The 16571-nt window shown below is 36.6% G+C and overlaps 4 protein-coding genes across 5 annotated transcripts in view; 1 reads left to right on the forward strand and 3 right to left on the reverse strand.

The window, feature by feature from the left end:
• The window catches only part of LOC105165566 (glycine--tRNA ligase, mitochondrial 1), a gene marked incomplete in the record, with an annotated part of 5388 nt that extends 2680 nt beyond the window's left edge, over positions 1–2708 (reverse strand). Inside the window, 6 exon segments of the mRNA XM_020696769.1 lie at positions 1–55; positions 309–533; positions 631–825; positions 1277–1394; positions 1508–1890; positions 2485–2708. Of these exon segments, the coding sequence (XP_020552428.1) occupies positions 1–55; positions 309–533; positions 631–825; positions 1277–1394; positions 1508–1890; positions 2485–2664 (1156 nt within the window).
• On the forward strand, positions 3157–6792 carry LOC105165577 (mitochondrial import inner membrane translocase subunit PAM16 like 2). Of its 2 annotated transcripts, none has more exons than XM_020691735.1 (5): positions 3157–3407; positions 4118–4171; positions 5712–5809; positions 6176–6306; positions 6411–6792. In XM_020691735.1, the coding sequence occupies exons 3-5, from the start codon at positions 5752–5754 to the stop codon at positions 6531–6533; spliced, it is 312 nt and encodes a 103-aa protein (XP_020547394.1). In that variant the 5' UTR covers positions 3157–3407; positions 4118–4171; positions 5712–5751; the 3' UTR covers positions 6534–6792. The 2 variants fall into 2 exon arrangements, with proteins under 2 accessions (XP_020547394.1, XP_011082945.1); XM_011084643.2 differs by having other exon boundaries at positions 3160–3407; positions 5722–5809.
• LOC105165590 lies at positions 7369–10115 on the reverse strand. Its single transcript, XM_011084655.2, has 3 exons — positions 9752–10115; positions 9053–9163; positions 7369–7989 (listed from the first exon to the last, which is right to left on the reverse strand). Exons 1-3 carry the CDS (start codon positions 9866–9868, stop codon positions 7759–7761), a joined length of 459 nt encoding a protein of 152 aa, XP_011082957.1. The 5' UTR covers positions 9869–10115; the 3' UTR covers positions 7369–7758.
• LOC105165599 (protein BONZAI 1) overlaps positions 11255–16571 on the reverse strand; it is a 6776-nt gene continuing 1459 nt past the window's right edge. Inside the window, exons 2-16 of the mRNA XM_011084665.2 lie at positions 16364–16411; positions 15752–15900; positions 15613–15661; positions 14770–14826; positions 14137–14322; positions 13907–14041; positions 13442–13503; positions 13253–13355; positions 13058–13172; positions 12565–12641; positions 12350–12487; positions 12081–12245; positions 11788–11901; positions 11581–11677; positions 11255–11470 (exon numbers count right to left, since the gene is read on the reverse strand). Coding sequence (XP_011082967.1) covers positions 11376–11470; positions 11581–11677; positions 11788–11901; positions 12081–12245; positions 12350–12487; positions 12565–12641; positions 13058–13172; positions 13253–13355; positions 13442–13503; positions 13907–14041; positions 14137–14322; positions 14770–14826; positions 15613–15661; positions 15752–15900; positions 16364–16411 — 1590 coding nt within the window. The 3' untranslated portion in view covers positions 11255–11375. The remainder of the gene's footprint in view (positions 11471–11580; positions 11678–11787; positions 11902–12080; positions 12246–12349; positions 12488–12564; positions 12642–13057; positions 13173–13252; positions 13356–13441; positions 13504–13906; positions 14042–14136; positions 14323–14769; positions 14827–15612; positions 15662–15751; positions 15901–16363; positions 16412–16571) is intronic.

Below are 16571 nucleotides of genomic sequence, written 5' to 3' on the forward strand. Positions count from 1 at the left end.
CTTCTATAGGTTCTGAAAATTTTTCATGTGCCACAAGGGGTACCCCACTTTTATCCTGCAAAAGGAGAAGTAAAACTTCATGACACCATCAAAATTGTAGCATACAACATAGAGATCATTTAAGTCCTATCAACAAAAGTCTACTCGTATAGTAAAAGCACCAAAAAGATTTAACAACCATCACTAATGGAATATAACAACACAGCCAAAGAACCTTATGAACCAGAGCAACCATTTTAGAATGTCAATGAAACTTCTCCCCTCCAATAAATAGCATAATACAAATATGAGATTCAACAGACTCTTACCGTGTGAGCACGCAAATCATATGCTGATCTATCAGCAATACCAACACACTCAATCCATCCATAAGAGCATTCAATCTCAGCATCCCAACAATCTGCAGCATAGTGTGCCATCTCATTTGCCAGATGTTGGCGGAACCGTAGACGGTCTTTATCAATCCCAAGTTGGGTTAGAAACAAGTATACCCTCCCTATGAAATAGCCGAGTGTTTCATTGTTGACAATACCCTGAAACATAGAGGATACGAAATTGATGTTAACAAAGAGAACAAAATCTCAGACAGGTGATAGTAAGGGGCTATAGGATTGGCACCAATAGACCAACCTGAGAAACTGCTTCACCAATTTGTATTCTCCTTGCTTGTCGTCCAGAAACCTGGTCTTCTCTTGGGAACATAAAAAATTCCAACTTTGAAACTTCGGAAAATTTAGGATGGGACTTGTCTTCAGGATCCACAAAGTGTTCAATCTCAGCCAATGTAAATTCACGGACCCTTAGGAGACCTTGCCGTGGAGAGATCTACAAAGTTCATGTACGTTAAGCATACAAGGAGGGAAAGATAAAAGCTTGAAGGTTTTGAGGGTTAAAAGAATTTCTAATTTATGTTCTCCCAGAAGATTTCTACCAAAATTCACACTGTTTCTGAAAGAATGTTAAAAAAATTAAACTTGAACATGAAAGATGATGCCAATGCTTCCTCTCACACCCATTCAAACTAAACGAATCGGCTACCCATTAAACAAATACCAAGCATCAGTTTATTGGGGTAAAAGTAGACATCAAGCCATTTCTGTCATTTGCTCCCATATATGCATTCTCCAATTAACCATGAATACTGCAACAATGAGTTTTTTCAGTAGATTATCCAGCCTATATAATGGAGCAGATAGCAAGATGAGTGCTAGAAGCCACGAATACTCAAATGTACAAACTCATCCAACAAATCAATCAATATGATAGCATATAAAACCTCATTCCGGAAAGCTTGACCAATCTGTGCAGCTGCAAAAGGAAGCTTGTTGCCGTTGAAGTAGTACAAGTCCTTAAAGTTCACAAAAATACCTTGAGCTGTCTCAGGACGCATGTAACTGGAACAAATCAAACCAAAAATCAACTGAAGAAAAAAGGAAACCATATGGAGAGATCATTAATTCAGTGGTAAATGAAACTTTCATACTTCTACAATAAAACGCATTCTCACCCGGAGCTCAACCCAGAAGGCCCAATTGATGTCTGAAACATTAGATTGAACGGATAAGGATCAGAGAGGGTGTTCTTTGTATCTGGTGCGGTGATGCCATATCCTTTGATTTTGGCACCAAGCTCTTCAGGGGAGAGGTCATCCAGCATAGCAAGCACATGTTTCAGTTCCGCAGCCTTCTCTGCACTAAGATTAGGATCTTTCTCAAGTTTGTCTTTGCAATAATCTTTGAGCAAATGATCTGCTCGGTAACAGGTCCCCGTCTTTTCATCTTTAACCATAAGGTCAGTGAACTTCTCCACATGGCCCGATGCCTTCAGCACAATCTCTGGGGTAACACACGGGCAATCAATTTCTAACATGCTCTCTTCACGTACAAAATGCTGAAAGATTTAAACAAGGTCTTTAACAGAAAAATCAAGGCTAGATAGGCACAAAATGATGGGATTAAACTAACTATATCATACACAAATAACTGCGAATACATTCAAAAAAATAAGAACGAACGTTAACTAAAGCCGATCAGCTTCAATCCCCATTGACAATATCCAATAAAACAACTATCAGACTCAGCATATCCAAGTAGAAAAACTGAAAATCTTTACATATATTAAGTCATGTGGCACATTACTACGGTCTTGGGTGAGAGAAGCAACGCTTACTATAAAATCTTGTTCTTGCATATAACTCTGCATGCGCACTATATCACCAAACTGACAATAGCTAACTCAAATAAACCCCGTCATAAGACAAAATCACCTCACCCCTAGTTTTCAGACAACAAAGCACGAATACTACCATCTCAAAAATCAAGTAAACAAGAAAAATCAGTGTCTTTTGCACAGATTACTACAAACACCACTGGTAAGAAAACATAGAACGTAATCCTCAGCAAGAAAACAAACGAAACATCTGAATCCAAATTCCGGGCGCGCTGTAAGAATCTCAACAATAAGGAAAAGTCCAAATGTGCCCACCTGGCGCCAGAAAGCGAGGACGTTAGCCTTGACGGCGCAACCAGGGGGGCCATAATCGTAAAGCCCAGCAACGCCGCGGTAGATCTTGAAGGAAGGAATGTAAAACAAACGGCGTTCGAGTGTGTTGACGACTGCCTGCCGGAATGCCTCCCTCTTCTGAGCTTCTTGCGCGGCGTCCATTTTCTTCTAAGCACGCGGAAACCAAAGAGTTGGCGAAGCCCTCAACGCAATGGGAATTTATACTCCTTTAGTGGGGAGAGTGTGGGACTGAAAGATTTTAGAATAAATTGCTTTTCTGGTCCCCATATTTTTAAAATAGTCTTACTTAAGTCCTTCATATTTGAATTTTATAAATTATGTACCCTACGTTTTTACCAATATCTCATTCTTTTCCAATTTGCGGTACACCTTCGACTGTTGGTACGATCCCATTTAGAGCTTTTTTTTACTGAATTTATTTAAAATATTTATGCACGAGATGATTATATTTTTATTTATTTATTTAAATAAATTATTTTTATTTAATTTTATAAGATCAAAAAATCTATATTTATATATATATATATTACAAACTTATAAACTATTAAAAAAAATTAAAAAATATTCCCAATTTATTATTTTTAAGATTCTTACAATCTCTTTCAATACTCAACAAAGCTCCTCAGACAAAATGGAACTTTCACGAACTCGAATCTGGCATTAGCAATTCTGCTCTGTCATTATCACTTGCTGGCAGCCGCAGGGCTAAAAATATTAAAGGCGTAGAAGTCCTATACATAAGAGCAATATTTCTCAATTCTCCGCTATTCCGCAATTTCTCAAGAAGCATTCGCTCCTTTTGTGGGAAACAACAGCTTTTTCTTCATCCTCGCCTCTCTGCAAACCCTAATTCGGGAACAAATTTTTCTTGTATTGAGATTTTGGTAAGCTGTGTTTTCTGTTATGTTTCGCTACAAGTTTGTTGTATTTTTCGTTTTTCCTATAACAGTTATGCTGCCTTGTTCGTTACGAATCATATCGTCGTGTGAGGTTTTTGGGATGTATATGTGTCGAGTAAAATTGGATTTTTGATTGCGTATTTGGTGATCTTTATATGTCTCGTCCGTTCTGTTATTTGGTGAATTGGATTATAGTTACATATGCTGTGGGTTTGTGGATAACTCCTTGTTTTGGGTTATTTTGTGGCAAAAATTTATTTTTTATTTCAAGAGCAAACTTTTTACAGCTGAGAGTCGGGCCTCTGGTTTATCTGATTGCAGTTATGTTTTGAGCTGGAGAGTTACTTTGGGTTGTTAGAGGATAAATCGAAGTTTACTATGTGCATTAAATTCAAAATTATGATAAAGTGCAGTTATATAGTTGATAATGCATCCAGTGATTATATTTCGTAAAGTTTTGAGCTCACTTTAATTAGAGAATGCTTTTAGTTGGAGAGAAAATTGTGTTGAGGTGACTCTGATCACTTGGAGTTCAGAACCAAAACCTATGTTCTCAAATTTGATGGTCATATTAATGCAACTGCTGAATCTGCGGCTTTAGTTTTGAAATTGATTGTGATTCTGAATTCAATTTCAATCGCGTCCAGATAATTTTATTTTATTGGAATCTTACTGGTTTCTTCTCTGTCTTGTAGGTTATTTGGAGTTCAAATATTGACTGGTGATTCTATTTTGCCACTCTAGCTATGGTATGCTCCTGGATCTAATATAGTTTTCATCTCGAAGAAGGCAATTGGGGTCATGGGTTTATTTGGCTAATAAATGCAATAAACTCAATTTTCTTTTTCTGAACAAAAATTTGGTGAGGAAATTATTTTGTATATTAACTGAAGGCAGGTCTCTTGTGAACCTATTGTAGAATGATTCAAGAGGGGGGTTTGTCAGTTTGGTGAGCTTAAGCTCTTTATAACATCAAATATGATTGAAAGCTTTATAAGATATCATAAAGTGTTTGGTTTGTAAGCTCCAAAGATAAATTAGGAGCTTATAAGCTCTTTTCAAAATTCCTAACTTACTTTTATGATTCTAGAAAACTACTCCAAATTTATTATAAAATTATCTTTATTAACATCTTATGATCTCCATCATATTATTTTAAAACTTATGTTTAAAATAAAAATTTGATGTCTTACAAGCCTCAAAAAATATTTAGAAGATGTATGAGGCTAGCCTATGAGCTTATCAGGCATTTTAATAAGCTCAGCTGAACACCCTCTAAATCGAGGAAAACCCAAAAACGGTACTACTGAACTCCCTAGACTGGAATTAGCGCATAAACTAGACCTGCTTTTTAATGTTGGTGTTAGTAAATATTGCAACTGCTTGGGTGATCATATCTTCACCAGCACAGATCATGTGATATATGGTTCTGTCCAAGCATTAGCGTAAGTCCCAGGGCAAGCTTTGGTGCTCTTAATTCTGCTGCAATGCTGTAGCCAGTACTTGTAGATGAAGATAGAAGTAGTGCTTCATGTCATGTTTTTAGAAGTCACTTAACCACAACACTGAACTTTTTTGCACTTTGCAATGATCACTGTCAAGCGACAATGATTTGAAAATGTCAACGAATTCCATGCCATGATAAATCTCATATTTTTTTTCCCGAACCCTATCTTTTCAAGTTTGGATTTTGAAATGCATTAAAGACACTGTGGTTCCCATTTACTGCTAATAATGGGTTGCAGGTTTCCCACTTTTAACTCCCTGAGATTAGGCATGAGAACACATGGCTGTAGTTGACACCAGTGGCTGGTAGCTGCAGATGTGCCATCAGCTATTACCATACAGGAAAAAACGTGCAGCTAACTCCTTAACACCCTGTTGAACACAAATAGGTTAAAGGTTACACTAAATTATGGAACGGTGGGAGGAACTTGTGGGGGCAATTCTCTGATGATTGAACCATAGACAGGGAAGTGCCTGAATATTTTTTTTAACTTCGTGAACTTAAAAAGTTACAACTTCTTGCTTGATTATTATTCTACAGTGAATTTATTTGATGTTTGTCCTCCACATTCTCTTATGCATGGTAGTTACTGCATTGTCGAGTCTTATATATGTGTTTCTGTATCCTATCTTTATATAAGTTACTAATTTCTGATGAAAAATATTGTAATTGGACTCTTGAATGATCTAACATATGAACCGAATTCCACCTTTACTATGCTGAAACTGAAGTATTTGAAGGACTGTTTTTTTCAATTGCAAATTCATGTTCGTCGCCAACATACTCTTGCAGGCTGCAAGGCTTCTTGCTAACTTGATCATCATGGGCTCTGGGATAATGGCAAGAGCTTTTGTTCAAGCATATCGGCAGGCACTTGCCAGTAAGTTTTCCTTTGGATTGTTATTAAGTTTTTAGCTTTCAAGTATAGACTTGCTTGTGAAATAGCTGAAGATTGTCAATTTGTAGCTCTTGATGCGGCCTTGCTCTTAATGCATAATTTTTAGCTCATTCTATAGAAATGCATGAGATATAGAGTAGAGCATTGAGATTGAAGTAAATTGCAGTTGTCATATCACTATGCCCGTAGTTTCACAGGTCAGAAAGATATACTTGTATGATTCTTATGCACAAAGTTGCCATTTTCTTTCCAGCTAGACAATTAAGATCACTTGAAGATTCTATTCCCACAATCAGTTGATGTTTCTCTTTATTGTCTCACTCACAAGAATTTCATGATATATTGCAGATGCCTCAAAGAACGGTGTTGCTCAAGAAGCAGTACAGAACATAAGACGAGGTAGTAAAATGATGACCGAGGCAGAGGCAAGGCAAATCCTTGGTGTCACTGAGAATGCAACATGGGAAGAGATTTTGCAGGTTTCTCCTCTCTTCTGATACATCATTTAGTTGGGAAGTCTTTATTCTTTAGCTTTCATTCTGCATGTAATTTTACTAAGTCCAGTTTTCCCCTGTTTTTCCAGAAGTATGATAACTTGTTCGAGCGGAATGCTAAGAATGGAACTTTCTATCTCCAATCAAAGGTTCATAGAGCCAAAGAATGCCTGGAAACAATTCATCAACCAAAAGAGCAAAGCACAAGTTAATAGTGTGCTATGGCTTATTGAGTAGTGTCTCTGACATATTTGTCTTTGGTTTCTTTCCTTAAGGTGTCTGTTATATGTTGTTTGGCTTCGTGTCACTTGATGGAAATACTTCTTCATCTGGCCGATGGTTCTGTACAAGTTGAGGATTTTAGTGAATGTTATCCTCTTCTGCAGACACTGCCTGTACTCTAGTTTTACCAGTGAAAGCTATATCAATATACATGAAGTTCTAGATCAAGAAAGCCTCACAAATTTTGTATGTCTCGAATAGGCTGTGGTTGCAATAATTTTGGTAACTGAGTGCTAAAATTCGTTTTCATGCCCCTAGCTGCTGGATAGTTCTTGTATTTATCTTGATCAAGATCTGCACCCCCATGTCCCAAATGGTGTGGCCCCAACAGTTGGACCCTTTAGCAAGTGAGATTGTCGAAGATGCTAGCATTTAACTTGGCTCAAAGGTTTAGAAACCTTGTTGGTTGTACTTATAAATGGTTTCACCGGTGGAGGAATCACCCAAAGGCATCCATGAGGGTGATTGGCATTTTGAACTTCAAGATTCTTAGAAATTTTTGACAGACATTCACGTTATTATCTTGGAGATAGTTTACGAAGTGGAATTATGCTTGCTGCTTGTTATGAGAAGCGTTTTTCATATATTCAAAAGATATCCGAATGGCTTTATCAGTTATCTTGAAAATCTTTTTAAACACATTTTCAAACTCCTGCAGTACAAGTTTCGTTATTAAATGGATATTAGTTCCAGGATATCAAAGATGCTAACAAGAAGTGAACTTGTCACGTACAAAGTTCTGCTTTCAGACTGTAAGGTGCAATATGTTAAAAAAACTTTCTTCTATTGCACATACATCTCATAGAATGAAGATGTTCATTCAGCATGTCCGTACAGTATTAAACATGGCAAATGTATAATTTCACTCGTTAAAGAGAAATGCAAGCTTGCCAGAAAACTGTTGCAGTCTGCTGCCCTGAAATATGTTATTTCACAAACTCTTGTTTCATGCTGTGCAGCTAGAACTCTGCATTTGATTTTATGTGGCTTGTTGTACACAGGACCATCAAAGTTGGTTCATACGAAACGCTGTTACCCCAGATCTTGGTTTCTGACATAGTAGTAACAGATCTAACTATGCCTTAGTGACACTGGGGGCAAGAAGCATGATCTTCACCTAAGTACTTGCCAAAAACGTTTATGAAATGCACGGAGTCACCCCCTTTGAGCACTATTGTCTGGCCGTGTCGGCTCTTCAATATGTTTGTCTGTTTTAGCATTTTGCAAATTTGCAAATTTTTCTGCTTCAGCTTTCTCTAGTAGAGCATGTCTTTGCATGGCGGTCATCATCTCTCTCATTGTCTTCTCCTCTCCTTCAAGCTGCATCTTCATAATGATTTCTGCTTCCTTGTCAATCGGCTTGAAGTATTCCTCAATGGCTGCCTCCTGTTGACAATCAGCAAAATACCGGAGATAGTCTAAATCAGAAAGCAGAAGGCATATCCTCAACCACAAAAAACATATCCCAACCATTATGAACAAGTACAACAGAGAGGAATCAAAGAAAGAAGGCAAAGAAACAGAAGCAACAAAAATTTCTGGAAGACAATGTGGCTACCATTAAACTGTGAACTAGAGTTGCAAGATACTCCGGACAGAACATAAGCTTTTCCTTGGCAGGACACTTGTAAAAGGTTTCTTTACATACACTAATCTTGAAAAAAATTGGTGTCTGAGAGTTACTTTAGGCAATGAGGGGACTTAGTTGGGAAAAGTGTCAATTATTTATCCATTGCAGGGAAATGGACGGCTGGCAAATTTTGTATCAGATTCTTTTTGTGTTTATTTGATGTCCAAGGTTCATGACCTACGCCAATCAATGCACCTGCCACGCCAAGGTCTCTTATACTCTTGAGGGCAATCTGGCAATTTGCATAGGAGATCTGCTTCATAATGCTTTGCCGACAGCTCTACAGCAGTCGTTAAAGATGGAAGTCACTAACACCCAATCGTTCCACAGCAAAAAAAAAAGAACAGAATATGGGAATTGTTAAAGGAGAAAACATTTCATCAGATAAATAGACTATCTGGACGTGTACGTTGGGGCGCAGGGGCGGATAAAAGTGTGTCAGAAGACTATGATGTACCTATAGCCACTAAATCCCTGATCCGTGCTTGATCTACAGGTTTGTCTAACCTCACTCTATTTAGCTATATAATATGGATATCTACTGACATGATCTACCCTAGATTTCCAGATTGACAGATTTTCTAGATATCTGATGTAATCCAATAGCTTCACTTAATAACAAATAAAAATATTTAAAAAAACCAATAGAAAAAACTAGCGAGCTAATGATCAGAGGGAATTCAGCTCGAGTCGAGCTCAAAATCGAGCCGGCTCGACTGATCTGCTACCCCTAAGCTTCATCAACATTTTGGACAGCAACCCAGTTAGCATAAAGTAAGAGCATGCAACCGAACTAAGAGCAAGCAAAGACAGACTTACTGTTTCCTCCAACTTCTTATTCAAAGATTGCATATCCCCGACCATTCGCCGCACCTCTGACAAAATAATTTGCTCAGGAACCTGCTTGAGAGCTGCTTTCCTTTGTTGTGCCTTGTAAAATGGATTATAATAGAAGGATTAGAGATAACTCCCGTGGAGATCAGAGAGCAATGAACAACGGACGGAGCAATACCACTACAAATAGTAACTTTAAAAATCATAAAAATCCCGTTCCTTAATTCATATTGACCCACTTACGGCGTTGCACAAACGGATATTCAGCCAATATTTGACTTTACACCAAGTTCGGAAGTTCCTTCTCTTCAGTGACAGCTTCTTTATAGATCTTTCTGTATAGCTTATAATACTCTCTCGTGCCATAAACGAATTCTGATAACAATAGCTCCTAAAACAAGCTAAATCACCAATTTATTACCATTCATATCCATCTCGATCATTCGCAATGCTTCAGCAAGAATTCTAAGTGCAGATCAAAATTCAACATAAAAAATACCCACAAACTACCGACTCAATTCACCCACAATTCCACACTCAAGATTTTTAGTCGTGTATCCTACTTCAATCTCTTGAAAAAGGAAAGATAAAGCCCACTGGATCAGGCACTACGAAATTCATGAATAACCACAGAAAATTACGTGTGACTTGAGAGCAGGAAAGAAAAAAGAAGAAGAAGAATACCTGTTGGAGGCGTTGCTGGAGCTGCAATCTGTAAGATCGGATTCTGCGCTCTTCATAACCCGAAAGAACCCTCACATAGAACATGGCTTTTCTGCCAAAATCCCAGAGCTTATCCATCTTCTCTTCAACTGTTTTCTACAAGATTTCTCCCTCACCCTTTATCAACAATCGAAATTACACTCCGCCATCAATAAATCACTCTCTATTCAAAGAACAAGAAATGGGTTTTGCTCCAGATTTGGGTAGTGGATTGTGTAGGTTTTATGAAGATCTTCAGAGGGAGATGAGAAACTGAGCAGTCTTTATTCCAAGGGAGCGTTTATTGATTTTGAAAATTTAAAAAATAAACTTAGGTCTTATTAGGATTTAATCAATAGAATATGCACCTTTTGACGCTTAATAATATTTGTCTATGGAAATTTATGAAATGGAATGATAAAAGTATTGTGGAAAATTTAGAAATGGTAAAATGATTATGATTTGGTATAAAATGAGGAATGAATTTTGTGGAATCTAGGTACGGCATTGATAAAATTTCGTTAACTTTCTTAAAGTGTGCAAACAACTACTTCAAACGTTTATGGAGACGGAAAATAAATTAAATTATTTGACATTCCACTCAAGAACGATCCATAATAATTCATCTGACCAAACTCAATTTGTTAAATATGACAAATCAAGTCGAGATAATTCCATTTAATTTGAACTCCATTTAATTGATACAATGATAAAGTATATAGGAAAAATTACGTCACCCTCGTTGGAGGTTTGATTTTGATTACTAACAAATTCCTCGATGATAGAAAAATTATATCTAATATCTTCATTGTTTGTTTCATCCAACAGATAAATTTTACAATTAGTCAAAATTCACAAAATTTATTGATATTTTAAAAAAAATAAATAAATACCCATATTCATCCGAGAGACTTACTATTAATTTATTACAGATCAAATAAATTTTTTCTGATAAAATTACTGTTATAAAGTTAAAGATGTATCTATCTCATTACATGGGCTAATGTCAAGATGAGTAAAAGTATTTTAGACATGTGAAACCATATCTGATTTGCTTGCTTCCAAACCCTATAATTCGTTTAAAGAAAATTCATTAAATTTTTACAGATAATAATTTAGTATTTTAAGAAACGGAATTAGGAAAATCTTAGAGGTAATAACAAGAGCGAGACAATCAAAGTTGATCATCATGCATACCTTGTTTCTGATGGTGAACTACATCCATGTTCCATACATTGTTTCAGTAGTCAAATGTACTTTGAATAAGATTTCAGAAGTCAACAAAATCAAATACAAGAACGGTTGCAGAAAGTCGAGATTATTTCAAAACACATTGACAACCAATCTCAGAAAAAAAAATTAAAAAAAAAAACAAATGTTAACTTTATGCTACAGTTACTGAACAAGATTTTCTTTTTCCTGGAGAATTTTCCAATTAAATGAACCCTGACAAAATTGCTACACAAAATTGAGCATGTTTTTCCCTGGTGAGACAAAAATACCTAACCGGGACCTTGACATAGATGGTGCTACTGCCACCTTCACGGCAAACTTAAAAGGCACAATAACTGGAGAGGTATTTTTGTATGTACAGTTCCACATTCGGTTATGGATTTGGACCAATACCTCTAGCTCGCATGTATGTCAGAAACTGGGATGGTAGTTCTGCTAGAAGTGATTGAACAACAGAGACCTCTCCACCTGCAATTCCATGATCACACCAGTTTAGATTTTTGAAGACACTCTTCTAAGGGATGTTTAGTTCTGGAGCACGGTAAAACAGATACTGGTTTAGTGGATTTGGATCTTACTCTGTACATCCCGGAAAGGAACAAACTGAACAATATCACGTGATGCAACCCTTCCGGTTGAACTTTCAAGTCTATCCCCTTTATCTGCATCTAGTATCTGACAAATGAGGGACAAAAATGTTACTGCATCGGACACAAAAATATCACTAAGGTTGCTTGAGGAAGTACTTGAGACAAGAAGAAACTGTACAGAGAAGACAAATATACCTCCATTTCTTTAAAATCAGCTCCTCCAACCCCAACAATGAGTATGGACAATGGCAGATCTGAAGCCATAACGAAGGCGTCCTTAGTCTCCTGGAGGTCCGTTATCACTCCATCCTAAAATTATTAATATGGGAGATTATTGTTGATATGAGTGGAAAATAAAATTTAAAATTGTAATCAGATGAAAGTGAAACTTGCGCTTGTAATAATTGCAAACAAGAACACCAGATAATATTGAGAATTCTATTACTAAAAAGTAGAAATAGCAACAATATTTGATCTCCAAAGTATACCGTGATAATCAACAAAACGAAATACTTCCTCTCATTTTTTACTACAGATGCACTAGCTATCTGTGCAGCATTTGTGACCACATGCCCAAATAATGTTGGTCCTGCTAATGAGACATTAAAAAGAGCACTTGTGTATGCCATCATAATTCCATGGATTCCTTCAACCTGGACGAAAACAGAGATAATTAACAATGGCCACAAAAATTGGGAGAGCAGTGAACTTTAGAAACAAGTCTTAGAAGGTTGTTGATGGAGTTGAGATTCATCACCTCACAATAGCTACTGCTGCCATTTAAATTGAAGCAGTGGGATACAGGGCCATCAATTGGTCGTGCTCCGAAGCCCCAAGCAGGAAACTTTCTGTCCGAATCATAGAACTGCAACACACCTCCAACCTCTAAAATTGCCTAAAGTTAGAGAGATGAAATTAGTTTGACTTTCTCACAACAACGAACTTTAAATCTTCATGAAGGAATACTCTTACTCTCTGATATGCATTCGGCCGTCCAGATGGATCAATATAGTGTAACGAGTCGGGTAGGCGGGGATTACCATTTGATGCTGATAACAAGAAGTCAAAATTAGTGAAAGACCTAGTATCCAAACACCCATACTAAAGAAAATTTAGGACTTTATACATGGATATGCAGTCACCAACAGAGGGGCATTAGTTAAGGAAGCAACATTTATAAATGTAGTGAAAAAAAATTCTTAACATATTAGCTTCATACTGCCTACTTTGGTAAGTAGGAAAAAGGGAAAACGGAAAAAGGGAAAAAGGAAAGTGTAGGAGCATGGCTGTAAATCTTAATGATCTGACTGAACAGTCAAAGGAAATATATCTTCTGCCACAGGATCCATGTCAATTCTTCAATTCTTTACTCAACTGACTCAAATAAAAGAACCGAATGTATGGCTAAAAAATTAAGAGTGAAGTTGCAAATGCATTTGAAGCAGACAAGAAAAAAGTAGTGTACCAGTGAAATCAATTGCCACCATGAAATTCAGCTCATAACCTCCAGCCAAGTAATCGAGGAACGTATGCTGGATATTTTCTGAATATTTGTCCACAAACAACTGACTCTTTAAGACCTATGAGGCAAGAATGATGAAAATAAAAACCAAAGATTATATTCTGATACAGAATTTATTGTGGATTATTAGCCCTTTACCTTGTTGTGGTGATTTTGCCCAACGGATGCTGGGATAAACAAACTCTCCCCCATCGCAACAGAATGCAGCTTTTCTAACTCAGCCAGTGATTTCTGCACTTTTCTGAACAATTAGGGTAGGGAGCAGGCAAATCAGATCAGTTCAAAAAATTCAGTCAACAGAACGGATCAAAGACGAGAGTTGCTTACCCCAGCAAATCATGTTTTCCGTTACTATTGAAGTTGAAACACTCAATAGTTAGTGGGCTGTCCTGCAATATTTAGAACCTTATTAAATTGAATCTCAATGAGTTGACCGATGTGGAAGGAGAAAAGTCCCACCATCACACATGGAAAAGCAAAGATCTGTGGAACCCACATTCATGTTCATGTTTAAATTTGTCAATTATCCATGTTTACACTTTTGTTGTAATTCTCCATGTCCAAATTTAACTCAGCAAGGCAAATCCAGAACCGACAGATAATGGATGATTGAAAAATTGCTTCTGTCTGCAATGACAGGCTTGAATGGAAACTCCATCCAGCAAATATTTGTAAGGAAAGCTTTAGATTAACTCATGTAACAAAGTAAATAGTGGCAAAACATGAAAGTGAATAATGCTACTCAAGGTGCAATATCAAATGATGCTAATTTCAGGGACCAATCTTCAGTACCTTGCTTCCTACTTGCTGAATACTCAAGAAAAGTTGTTTCCATTTTGGATTATGATCATTTTTCAAGACTTCAGTTTTGCAAATTGGAACCAACGTTCCACTCTCTGTAATTTTTGATATCACCAGAAAAGGATCCTGGAAGAAACAAATAGCATAACATGCTTTAGATCAGCTTTCCAACTTCAAATAGAATAGAGAAAACGCAATAAATGAGAGGAAGAATAGCTTACACTTTTTGAGAACAAATCCTTGGATTCCAAGTCTGAACATCTCAATATCATTTCTGCTGTAGTCTTTGATGAAACACTTTCTTCGGCATAAACCGTGAGCTGACCAGATTTTCGAGTATGGACTGGAGCAGAAACTTCTTCACGTGCCAGATCTAAGGTTAATATCCTGTTTGCTTTAGTGACAATCTACAAGAAAGACATGGGAATCACGCAGACGAAGAAACAGCTATTACTAATATAGAAAAGCTGTTAAAAGATGCGATATTTCTATTGCAGAAGAAAGTTGGACAACTGAATGATAAACGACAAAAACAGATACAAAAGATGTTGAAAATAGACTTGAACACTGCCAATTATCCAGTATGAAACAAATTAAATATTTGAAGTGCTCAGACATGCATGAATGATAATAAAGGCATTCAAGTAATCAGCAGTCCACTACACAAGCATAATTATCACCTAAAGCAATCATTGAAATTCTAGATTCTCGACAATTAGTACAGCAAGCATATCCATAAAATCATAAATATAAAGCATGGAGCCTTCAGGGATGCAACACATTGTAGTTACTTTATTTCTGTTTTGAGCAGCATATATTTCACATGGATAACATGTGGGAGTGATATACAATACCTCTGATAGTGTACAAGTAGCCTCACCAAGAAACTGCTGCTCCTCCAGCTTAAGTGCCTATGCAAGAAAAGAACATTTGACGCAAACCTAATAATTAAAGTTTTCAATGGGAATGAGAGTCAGGCAAATATAGAGAGCATATGAGTATCTATATAGATTATATGTTACATCAAATACTAAACACATTTTGTATATGCCGCAACTGATGTAATGGAAACATGATTAAGAATCAGGAAAAAAGAAGAAATACTATTAAATACGACCATGAGTTTTCTCCTGATACTAAAAACATATAGGACAAAAGTAGCTATTCAAGAACAGATTTGGTAAATTCTGCATGGATATCCGAAATGTGAGGAGCACAGAAAAACACGAGTCCTCTTTCCCACTATTACATCCTTGTAGACGCTTCCCTAAGGAAAAAACAAGCATAAATCTTAAAATATACTGAAATCAGTTCTTGGACAGTGAATACAATTTTAGATTTAAGTTGAATATTTCAACTGATTGACGCTAGAAGCAATTTAGAAAGTGAGCAAATTGGAATAGATAACTTGGCAATGGATTTTGTTTCAAAATGGAAGTGTGTCCCATGTAAAAGCCGCATGATCAAAACAATTTCGGAAAGTCTTCATAAGTATCTCCACTTAACCAGAAAAACAATCATGATTCGTGGAATTTCGCCACATCTTAACTAACAACTATTTAACTAAATATTTCATTCAAGTGAAACACAATAAATCAAGCATTATTATGGGCTATGATATAACCATGTGATGGAGGAAATCCAGCCAAGTTTCTTTTTCTTTGTAATAAAAGCCATGAAAAGGACAATTGATATACCTTTACATCAATATTTTGGAACTGAGTGTCAACATCATATACACGAAATCTGCAGTGGAATTCAGTTTTGCGATATACATAAGCGCAAAAAGATACAAAAACTTGAGGTAGGAAAGTGTAAGAAGGTAGGAGAACTCACACCAAAGTTTGCACCATCTCGAATTGATAAGTAAGAGTATATTTTCTTATCCACTTCGGATTCAAAGAATTTAAAACTACTTCTGTGCGGCCAAGCTCTTGAAGCAAACCATCATTTCCTTTCATATAAAGAACTGCCATAGGATCACTCTGCAATGAAACAAGAACCATGAAGCGGCTGGTGTCCACAATAGCACACTGTCACCATCTTGTAAGGAAGCATATCTTAGAGAAGCTGGATACAAGAAACAGGCAAGTCTAAGGTGCATCACATAATTTGTTAACAAGATGCAATGAATTTTCCTTGTATATATCCGCAATATTTATATAAATCAGGATAACAGGTGTTGGATCAGTTTCGCAATGAATGGAACAGTTAACAGCTCACCTTTGAGTTTAATAATTACACAAAATGTGAAAAAGGAGAACATATCAATTTCCAGACTTGCAAATACATACAACAAACGACAATTAACAAATTCAAGCTGATATAGGTCACAAACATGCTTAAAAAAGGATTGAGCAGATAACCAAGACATGAATCGAATAATTGTCCAGATTATGTGATATAGAATTAGTATTGCCCTTTTTATCTGATAATACAACTGCAAACCTTCGAGAGCACATCCAGATCACGCAAATTTGCAGCAGAGAGAGATAACTGCAACATATCAAGAAAAAGTTAGACTGACAAGCTTGAAGAGTACAGGCTGCTTTAAAACATATATACAACTTTAATGTGATATAAAATTTATATTGCAAACATGTTGCTCTGAAATGGAATATATTGGCATGGGATTACAATGGGGGGGGGGGGGGAA

Source organism: Sesamum indicum, linkage group LG1, assembly GCF_000512975.1.
Source record: "Sesamum indicum cultivar Zhongzhi No. 13 linkage group LG1, S_indicum_v1.0, whole genome shotgun sequence".
Classification (NCBI taxonomy): Eukaryota; Viridiplantae; Streptophyta; class Magnoliopsida; order Lamiales; family Pedaliaceae; genus Sesamum; species Sesamum indicum.

Bases quoted from the DNA above. Each gene is read 5' to 3' on its own strand.
- LOC105165577 (XM_011084643.2), top strand. The intron at 5,810-6,175 runs GTAAGTTTTCCT...GATATATTGCAG, and splicing joins ATATCGGCAGGCACTTGCCA to ATGCCTCAAAGAACGGTGTT. The intron at 6,307-6,410 runs GTTTCTCCTCTC...CTGTTTTTCCAG, and splicing joins CATGGGAAGAGATTTTGCAG to AAGTATGATAACTTGTTCGA.
- LOC105165590 (XM_011084655.2), bottom strand. From the start codon at position 9,868: ATGGATAAGCTCTGGGATTTTGGCAGAAAAGCCATGTTCTATGTGAGG. The intron at 9,164-9,751 runs GTATTCTTCTTC...CCATTTTACAAG, and splicing joins TCCAGCAACGCCTCCAACAG to GCACAACAAAGGAAAGCAGC. The intron at 7,990-9,052 runs GTAAGTCTGTCT...GATTGTCAACAG, and splicing joins ATAAGAAGTTGGAGGAAACA to GAGGCAGCCATTGAGGAATA.